This window comes from Dipodomys ordii, unplaced genomic scaffold (assembly GCF_000151885.1).
Source record: "Dipodomys ordii isolate 6190 unplaced genomic scaffold, Dord_2.0 Scaffold80, whole genome shotgun sequence".
Lineage (NCBI taxonomy): Eukaryota > Metazoa > Chordata > Mammalia > Rodentia > Heteromyidae > Dipodomys > Dipodomys ordii.
The window spans coordinates 9,595,466-9,605,869 of record NW_012267296.1 but is presented as its reverse complement, the minus strand read 5'-3'; the positions used below and the strand labels follow the sequence as shown (position 1 = coordinate 9,605,869).

General features: G+C 43.1%; 1 protein-coding gene across 1 annotated transcript in view; it reads right to left on the bottom strand.

Moving 5' to 3' along the window:
- The window catches only part of Brwd3 (bromodomain and WD repeat domain containing 3), a 122,960-nt gene extending 115,102 nt beyond the window's left edge, over window positions 1-7,858 (bottom strand). Inside the window, exons 1-4 of the mRNA XM_013024995.1 lie at window positions 7,586-7,858; window positions 7,403-7,461; window positions 7,170-7,199; window positions 6,711-6,770 (exon numbers count right to left, since the gene is read on the bottom strand). Of these exons, the coding sequence (XP_012880449.1) occupies window positions 6,711-6,770; window positions 7,170-7,199; window positions 7,403-7,461; window positions 7,586-7,616 (180 nt within the window). The 5' untranslated portion in view covers window positions 7,617-7,858. The remainder of the gene's footprint in view (window positions 1-6,710; window positions 6,771-7,169; window positions 7,200-7,402; window positions 7,462-7,585) is intronic.
- Window positions 7,859-10,404: the final 2,546 nt, after the last annotated feature.

The window sequence follows — 10,404 nt, the reverse complement described above, 5'->3', positions numbered from 1 at the left end:
GGCTCAAGTGGTAGAGTGCTAGCCTTGAGCTGAAGAGCTGAGGGACAGCGCCCAGGCCCAGAGTTCAGGCCCCACGACCGGACCCAAAAAAGAAAAAGAAAAAATCACTCAGAGAATCAAATCCAAAATAAAAACAACATGTTTTAATGGGATGCTCAAGCAAGACAGTAGTTAGAAATATTAATTTCCAGATTAACTTTTTCTGCCATAATACCTATCAGTTAGCATTATATGTGTACGCTATACTACACTATGGTTAAGCAGCATATAATTTTTGTTTCCCATGATGCATTCCATTCTTCCTAACTATGGCTGCATGACCACATGGCAGTTAATAAATCACATGTGCTTAAACTATTTCCACACTAAAGTCAATAACTATGCTACCAGCACTCAAAATCAGTTTGTTATTCTAATAGACAATTTAAGCTATTATTAGTTAGACAACAATAGCTGGGCAAGGTAAGAAAAAGAACACATGTATAGAATGTAAACACATTGTTTCAAAGTAATTACTGAGGACCAAATGACAGACTGTAAACGCTTTAAACCTGAATGTTTTACATGCAGACAGTAGCAGTAAGAAACATACTATCTCAATAAAAAGGTTTTTAATACCATTAAGTTACTTCAAATCTTTTATATATAAAGTGAGAAAAATACAGTGTGCATCTCTACACACCCAAGCTGCTAATTCCATAGATGAAAATATTTAACAAATGCAAAAATACATTACCACATCTAAAGATAATTACATCTTTTGGTCCAGTCTAACCATAGGAATTTAATCTTTACCATGTTTCTGAAAAACTGATAAATCACTATTTCAATGTATAAATTTTTTCTTGAACTCAGAGCTGGGCTCTGTTCCTGAGCTTCTCTGTGCTCAAGGCTACCGCTCTACCACTTGAGCCACAACACCACTTCGAGCTTTTTCTGTTTATAAGGTACTGAGGAATCAAACCTAGAACTTTAGGCATGCTAAGCACTCTACCACTAAGCCACATTTCCAGACCCATCAATGTATAAAGTTTAAATTGTAACAAAAACTATTTACACACACACACACACACCCCTGATTACTCCCTGTGGTCCCCTCAAAGCTCCTAGGAGGAAGCAATAAAATCGCCCACGATGCATAAGGGTTACCACAAATGAAAGAACATTTGTATTTATTTCAATTGTCTACCTGAAGATAAAATGCAAGAAGCAAATCTAATTCTATCAATAAGTGTCAAGTAAAAAGCAAAATAAATACGCCAAAGTCAAACATCAAAAACAATTGCTTCAAACCCCTTCATCATTATTTTAAAATTCAATAAAATTAATTTAGAATCTTTTATCCTGAATCCCATACTTTAAAAACTACTGCATTTCAACATAGACTGCTAAACAATTATGTACAGATTTTCTATGGCATTTAAGATTTAGATATGTATTTTCAGCCATTGTTTCAACATAAAAGAGCCTTACTTTGTGTTGCAAATTATAAGTAAAACACTAAAAGAGATAACCATTTAAGAAAGCCTTGGAGGAGTTCTAAAATAGGTAAAAGCAGTAATAGTATTGAAGTGTTAAATATTTTTCTGGATAAAGCTAAGCAGTAAAGTCAATTCAAATTAAGAGTATACACACATGTGTTATGTATATATTAAACATACACAGGCCTAGACAGGACTTTTTCAAGTATGTAGTGTACATATCTATGCAGCTCAGATTTAGTACATTGACCTTGTTTATAATCCTACAGATCTAAATTATGGATTTTTATAGTTTTTCCTCTCATATGAAAAGATACTTTAAGTTTCAAGTATTGTTTTGTAATAGTTTTGTAACATACCAGAAAAAAGGCTATACTATTCATGAATACATTCCAAAATTTCAATCCTGATATGTAGTCAAGAGACCATATTGCACACACCTATCAATCTAATTATCTACCTCAATAAAAGCACTCCATTCCACCTATGATGAAACTACTCAAAGTTAGATGCCAGATATGAAAAACTTTTAATCAACAATACATTGATTAATCTAGTGATTAATTTTAACACTGGGAACCTAGTATACTTCATTTTCTTCAAATTCTCAACCCTCTTACAAAGAAATCCATAGGTAGAGAACAGACATCTGTCTTAAAAGGTCAATAATAAGCCAGGGGCTGGGAAGGTGGCTCAGTGATAGAGCGCTTGCCTTGCATGCCTGAGGCCCTGGGTTCGATTCCTCAGCACCACATCAGCAAAAAGAAAAAAGCCGGAAGTGGTGCTGTGGCTCTCAAGTGATAGAGCGCTAGCCTTGAGCTGAAGAGCTGAGGGACAGCGCCCAGGCCCAGAGTTCAGGCCCCACAACCAGATTCCCCTCCCCCCCCCAAAAATAATAATAAGCCAGGTGCTAGTGGCTCACACCTATAATCCTAGCCACTCAGGAGGCTGAGATCTGAGGATCTCAGTTTAAAGCCAGCACTGGCAAAAATCCATGAGGCTCTTATCTCCAATTATCCACCCAAGAGCTGGAAATGAAACTGGCTCAATTGATAGAGTACTATCCTTAAGTACAAAAGCCCATGGACAGAGCTGGGAAGGTGGCTCAGTGGTAGAATGCTTACCTTGCATGAATGAGGCCCTGGTTCGATTCCTCAGCACCACATAAGAAAAAGCTGGAAGTGGAGCTATGGCTCAAGTGGTAGAGCACTAGCCTTGAGCTGAAGAGCTGAGGGGCAGTGCCCAAGCCCAGAGTTCAAGGTCCCACGACCAACAACAACAAAAAAAGCCCAGGGACAGCACCCAGGCCTTGAGTTCAAGCCCCAGGATTGGCACCAAAAAAAGGTCGATAAAATTTCCCCCAAACCTAGATCTTGGTATGAAAATTTAAATTTAAAATTTAAATCTAAGCTCACAATATAAAAGCTCAAAGGAAAATTAAAGAGCACACCACTATGTAAACATTTCAGCCATAAGAGAGATTATCCGTGCATAAAAACATTAAATGTTTGAAGAAAATGATGTAGACTAATGGTAGAGCATGCTTGCAACTGGTCTGGGTTCCATTCTTAGTGCTCCAAAAACTGCAGGCAGGTAGCATAAAAAAATTATCAACTAAATAAAAAAGTCAAAAGGTAGAAACGGCCTCTAAGTATCAACTGAATACAAAAAGACACAATGTAGAAATGTACTCTACTTGATTTATGTAACTGTAATCCCTCTGTACATCACCTTTATAATAACAAAAACACATAATAAATAATAGGGAGACTAAAAAGCAGCTGGACCACCCAGGGCTAATTGATGAGTCTTCTATATCTCAAAGCATCTAAAATATAACTAAATGAACAAAAATCAAGAATATGTAGGTATACATATAGATAAACAAGGGTAACAATAACACCTGGGGGGGGGGGGTTGAAGGCCAGGCTCAGGTGGTAGAGCACCAGCCAATGAGTGACTGAATTCAAATTCCAGTCTCCAACAACAACAACAAAAAACCTGGTTAAAGGTTAAGTAAGCTTAACCTTTAAAAAGATATATGTGGGGCTGGGAAGGTGGCTCAGTGGTAGAGCGCTTGCCTTGCATGCATGAGGCCCTGGGTTCGATTCCTCAGCACCACATAAGCAAAAAGAAAAAAGGCTGAAGTGGCACTGTGGCTTAAGTGGTAGAGTGCTAGCCTTGAGCTGAAGAGCTGAGACAGTGCCCAGGCCCAGAGTTCAGGCCCCATGACCGGACCCCCAAAAAAAAACAACAAAAAAAAAAAACCTACAAAGAATAAAATAGATGTTAATTATATAAAAATTTTCAGGACCGCTGGGCACCAGTGCCTCATGCCTGTAATCCTAGCTACTCAGGAGGCTGAGATCTGAGGATCACTGTTCAAAGCCATCCTGGGCAAGAAAGTCTATAAGACTCTGGGCTGGGAAGGTGGCTCAGTGGTAGAGTGCTTGCCTTGCATGCCATGAGGCCCTGGGTTCGATTCCTCAGCACCACATAAGCAAAAAAGAAAGAAAAAAGTCGGAAGTGGCTCTGTGGCTCAAGTGGTAGAGCGCTAGCCTTGAACTGAAGAGCTGAGGGACAGCGCCCAGGCCCAGAGTTCAAGCCCTACTACCGGATCCAAAAAAAAAAGAAAGTCTATAAGACTCTTATCTCCAATAAACCACTCAGAAAGCCGGAAGTGGCACTGTGGCTCAAGTGGTAGAGTGCTAGCCTTAAGCTGAAGAGCTGAGGGACAGTGCCCAGGCCCACAGTGCAAGCCCAACAATCTACAAAAACAAAATTCCAGGGCTGGGAATGTGGCTTAGTCCTACAGTGCTTGCCTCTCATGCATGAAACCCTGGGTTGGATTCTTCAGAACCACATATACAGGAAAAGGTGGAAGTGGCCCTGTGGCTCAAGTGGTAGAACGATAGCCTTAAGCAAAAGAAGCTCAAGGACAGTGCCCACGCCCTGAGTTCAAGCCCCAGGACTGGCAAAAAAAAAAAAATTCCCTATGCAATATAAGTGAAGGAAAAGTCTAATATTGATGTTTAAAATGGGATAAATTTCAACCAATTTACTATGCCCTTTTACTAAATACAGTGATGCTTTTTAAAGGACAAAAAAGTAGCTTAACCAATTTTTAATTCCTATCAACCTTAAATACTGAGTAACCGTTTTGTTTTGTCGGGTGTGGTGGGGCTTGAACTCTGGGGCCTGGGCACTGTCCCTCAGCTCTTCAGCTCAAGGCTCTACCACTTCAGCCACAGTGCCACTTCCAGTTTTCTGGTGGTTTACTGGAGATAAAGAGATTCCTTCACAGGCTTTCCTGTTTGGGCTGGCTTTGAATTTTGAACCTCAGATCTCAGCCTCCTGAGTAGCTGGGATTACAGGCATGAGCCACTGGCCCCGGGATCTGAGTAACTTTTTTTTTTGGGGGGGGGCCCGGTTGTGGGGCCCGAACTCTGGGCCTGGGCTCTGTCCCTCAGCTCTTCAGCTCAAGGCTAGCACTCTACCACTTGAGCCACAACGCCACTTCGGCTTTTTTCTTTTTATGTGGTGTTGAGGAATCGAACCCAGGGCCTCATGCATGCAAGGCAAGCGCTCTATCACTGAGCCACCTTCCCAGCCCTGAGTAGACTTTTTAATGATTCAATGTTCCATCAAGTTAGTCTTATTTTGTTTGGTATCTAGTACCACTTGCTTAAGAATGATCTACCCGCATACCCATTTAGGTGTCAGACAAGTATAAACAAAAGCATTTTCAATACACCTCACTATTAAAATTATTTTCAAAAACATATGAATAATGACCTGTTAAAACATGTATCAGTAGGCACTGCTGTTTTTGCCTTTTAAAGGGCATGCATGACTTAAGTTCAACAAAATCTCTTGCCTATAAATTAAATAATTTGAAAATACTGTTTTTAGAAGTAATTTTTATCCTTCTGAGAAATTATTTGCAGTAATAGTGCAGACAACCCAGATTCTCTTAATCACAATTATTATACCATTTTATGGTTTGCAAATTATAAGAAAAAATTTAGTATATTTGGAAATGATTAACATGCTTCACTGTTGTAATATAATACAAAGAGAAGTATCAAAATGAACAGCAAAGCAATTTAGATATTTTCTTACTGAAAGCCAATTTAAATAATTTTCTTTATATTTAGACTACCATCTTCTTCCAACTTTAACTTTGTCGTCTTTTCATCTTGTCAATCTAATTTGAAGAAAATATAGCTAAATTTAAATTTTAGTAACATCACCTCTATCCCCCCTTATCATGTAATTCACTATGTCTATAGCTAACAGTAGAACCTCCTCCCAAAAATAAAATGCATCACCTTTTTTTGTGTCAGTGCTGTACAGGTTTATTCATACTATGAATTATACTTGTAGAAGAAACAACACTCAATCCAATGACTTCAGTCCTTTACTAAAGTGTATTCTATTTTAAAAATATGCCCATTGTTGTCTTCTTGTAATGCCCAAAGCCTGATTCACCAATTCCTAAAAAGATCACAATCCAGTTTTTATTTACTGAAAATGTATTTGTATAATTGCGATTTACTGATGACTTAATGAGGTATTTTCTAAGATCAGAACTATACAATGCTGATTTTATCCCATAGCCCATTATTTAAAGCCGGGAAATTTGGGAAATCGCTCAGTGGTCCTTATTATTTTTAATTGTGTCATTTCCCCCGGTCCTGGGTCCGTCAGCTCCCCTTTTGAGCCCCTTCTCCCCTCCCCTCTTAAAAAAAGAAAAAAAAAGGAAAAAAAAAAAAACAAGTCTGGCCTCAGTTCCCGTATTTCAAGCCAGGGCCAACCAGAAGCCAGTTTTCTTCCACTAATCCGGAACTCCGAGCTGTTACCAACGCTGTCATTGGCCAGCGTCAGTCCTTGGTACGTGCCCCAAGATAACCCCCTGGTTTCTCTCCCTTTTCCCCTACAATGGGCCTTCCCCGACGTTTGTAATATATTCATAATCTGTAACACCGCTCCTCTGATAATCAACTCACATTTTTCAAAGTTTTCCGGTGTAAGCATTAGAGGCTAAGAGAAGGAGGGCAAGGTAGCCTTTCTCCTGACTCGCGGGGAGGGGGAAGGGACAGTCGTTCTTAGGCTCAGCACCAGGCTCACAAGCGGTGTAGGTGGAGGGGTCGGAGGCGGGTTGGGGGCACAAGGGAGGGGGGGAGTGAAGACAGAGTTGGATTAAGTTGAAGTGAAAACTTTACTCACCAGATCCTCGAAGCTTCTACGGTGCTCTTTCCCCTCCCAGTCTAAGCGGCGCGGAATCAGCTGGGGGCCGGAGGAAAAGAAAGGGGGAGGGGGACAGACGATGAAGGCGAAGCCTTGCTCGCACCTCACCAACAGGACCTAGCCGGTGACCAGGTCCTCGACCCTTGGGAGTCTTTATTTCTCTCATCCCAATAAGCTATTCCTCTAGAACCAGACAAGTGGGAGGCCTAGGGAGAGGATATTCCGAAAAACGTCCTCCCAAAGGCATAAAGAGGGGGCGCGTAAGAGCCCTGCGTCGTCCGCCCCTTTTCAGGAAAGAAACCAGTTCACCCTGGTGACAAGATCTGGTGCCTAGACCAAAGAGTCCTTCCCGGGCCCTACCCTCAGCCCCACACTTGCCCTCCCCTTCCTCCACTCTCACCCCAGCCCTTCCCACCCCTTCCTGAGGGGGCTCCGTACCTGATGCTCCTCAAGCTCCTGCACTAGCACCTGAGCAAAAGAGAAACACGAATGTGAGAAGCAGCTGGGACCAACAACCCAATCCTCCCTCCCCATTTCGAACCCAGCCGCTGACTGTAGGACTAGTCAAGGCCGGCTTTTCCTCACCCTGAAAGGAACTGCTCAGCCCGCTGCCTCGATTTCCCCAGTGAGAATATTCCCCTAAGATTCCCAGATACTCTTCTTCCTCTCACCTGAGCAGATTTGTTACAGGGTCCAGACTGCAAGAACCTAGCGATCAGGTAATACAGCTCTAGGGAGGGAGGGGAGACAGAGAGGGAAGCAAAGAAGAGAATTAAAAGCTTTCTCAGGGGAAAAAAATTGACAGCCGTCTGGCTAAGCCCCCATGCACTTAGCCCCTGGACACAGCTACCCACCGGCTTCGATCTGAGTAGGTGCCGCCGCCATCCTTTTCCCGAGGGGATTTGGGGGCTTCGCTCCGGAGGGGTTGGCGGGGGCGGGTGAGGATGCTGCCTCTATTGTGGTGAAGCCCCCATGCCCAGGAGTCCCGCCGCTTCCGCCGCTCTCCTCGTCCCAGTTTCGGTCTCTCTCGGATTCATCGCATCACGTTTCGACCCATAGATATTCTAGCCCAAGAGCTGAGGAGGCGGAGGAGGAAGGAGAGCAAGAGAGAGAAGAAGAGGGAGGAGCCGAAGTCTCGGAGGGGTGGTGGGCGGAGGCAAAAGGGGTGGAGAGAAGGGAGGGTAAAAAATGGTGAGAGGAGCTTGCAACTCCCCCTGTTCGCCGCCAGAGGCACTAAAGTAAACACCTGGCTTTATGACTACCGTAGAGGCTAAGGTTGCCTAGCTACCACTCCATGAGGGAGGAGTAAGTGTTTACTGACGTGTCGACGCTCTAGCCACTTCCGTAAAACTCACTGATCACTTTGGCCTCCACCAACCGGTTGTCGTCGGCTCTTCCGGTAAAGACAGCCCGCCCCTTTCCGGCGGAGGACCCTTTCCCCTTTTGCGGAATTGAGAAACTTCTCTTGGGTTGACCGGATCCACCTACCTACTAATGTCTTAGGAACTATTTGATTTCTGTTTATTTGCTTCCCCACCACACGAAAAGGAGGCTTGCGGTCGCCTCCTTTTAGGGTATTATTCCCGAAGGAGGAAAAAAAATAATTTTTGTATCAAATGAAAATACTGTGCTCGGTAGTCAACAGTACAAGGTTAACATTGTTACAGAAGACCAAACTAATCCCCAATTCTGGTAAATATTGCATGAGAAATATTCTGGCAGCCATACGTCAAATCCCTTTCTTAAGTGTTTAGCGTGAGCCAGGCACTGATAGCTCACACCTATAATCCTAGTCACTTTAGAGGCTAACATCATAGCGTGACAGTTCAAAACCAGCCCGGGGCAGAAAATTCCTTCAGATTCTTATCTCTGTCTACCAAAAAGCCAGAAGTAGAGCTATGATTCCAAGTACTAGCCTTGAGCAGAAAAAGCCTAAACAAAAATAAGACCCTGAGTTCAAGCTCTCAGGCCCAATACTGACACACACTCGCACATAAAATTTAACACTATGGGGCTGGGAAAGTGGCTCAGTGGTAGAGCGCTTGCCTTGCATGCATGAGACCCTGGGTTCCATTCCTCAGCACCACATAAGCAGAAAAAGCCAGAAGTGGTGCTGTGGCTCAAGTGGTAGAGCTCTACCCTAGAGCTGAAGAGCTGAGGGACAGCGTCCAGGCCCAAAGTTCAGCCCCATGACCGGAAAAAAAAATAATACTACCCATCTCTGTACTGTTTATAGGATAATTTTCTATTCTGTTTGAAAATACCAAATACAGGGGCTGGGAACGTGGCTTAGTGGTAGAGTGCTCACCTAGCATGCACAAAGCCCCGGGCTCAATTCCTCAGTTCCACATAAACAGAAAAAGCCAGAAGTGGAGCAGTTGCTCAAGTGGGAGAGTGCTAGCCTTGAGCAAAAGCAGCTCAGGGAAGGAGGAGGAGGAGGAGGGGAAGGAGAAGGGGGAATGGGAAGGAGAGGGGGAAGGGGAGGGGAGGAGAAAAAGGAGGAAGAGAGGAAAGGGGAGGGGGAAGGGGAGGAGGAGGAGTCGGAGGAGGAGTATATTTGCAACATTAGTTTTACAGAAAATGCAGTAAAAGTCATTAAAATACACTTCTGGCTTATTTCAAAATTCATGTGTCATTTGTGTCATGGTGACCACTTCCATATAAGTTTGGGTTCACTGAAGAGAAAAAAACAGTGGAACTATAACAAGGAAATCCTCTCTGTATAACTAATGTATGATACATTTTTTTTTCTGTCGTCCATGGGGCTTGAACTCTGGGCCTCGGTGCTGTCCTTCAACTCTTACTCTTCATCTCAAGTCTAGGGCTCAACCACTTGAGCCACAGCACCACTTCTGGGTTTCTGGTGGTTAATTGGATATAAGAGTCTCACAGACTTTCCTACCTGGGCTGGCTTTGAACTGTGATCTTCTGATCTCAGCCTCCTGAGTAGCAAGGATTACAACACCCAGCACAAACATTTTTTTGTATGTGTGCCACTACTGGGGCTTGAACTCTGGGCCTGGGAGATATGCCTTAGCTTTTTTCCACCCTCAGGGCTAGCACTTTACCACTTGAGTCACAGCTCTGTTTCTAGCTTAGGTTTTAGAAAAGGGGCTGGCTTTGAACCAAGATCCTGAAATCTCAGCCTCTTGAGTACCTAAGATTACAAATGTGAGCCCTCCACACTCAGTGAACACACAATAATTTTAACAAAAGTTTAATAACTTGAAGAATTATTAGCCCTAACAGTAGGTTAGAATAATAATGGATTTAATAGTGTGGAGTACATAGAACTAAAGATTAGCTACTTATAACATCAGTCCTAGGGAGGCTGAGGCAGGCAGGCATTGAGTTCAAGGCCAGCCTAAACTATATTTGTAAATTAAAGGCTACTCTGAGGGCTGGGAATGTGGCTTAATGGCAGAGTACTTGCCCAGCATGCTTGAAGCAGCCCTGGGGTTGATTCTTCAGTACCACATAAACAGAAGTGGCACTGTGGCTCAAGTGGTAGAGTGCTAGCCTTGAGCAAAAATAGGCTCAAGGACAGTGCCCAGGCCTGAAGTTCAAGCCCCAGGAGTGGCAAAAAAAAGGTTATACGTGTGCACCCACACACATACACACACACACACACACAGAATTGCAACGAAAGGTTCTGTCTTTTTTTTTTTTCCGC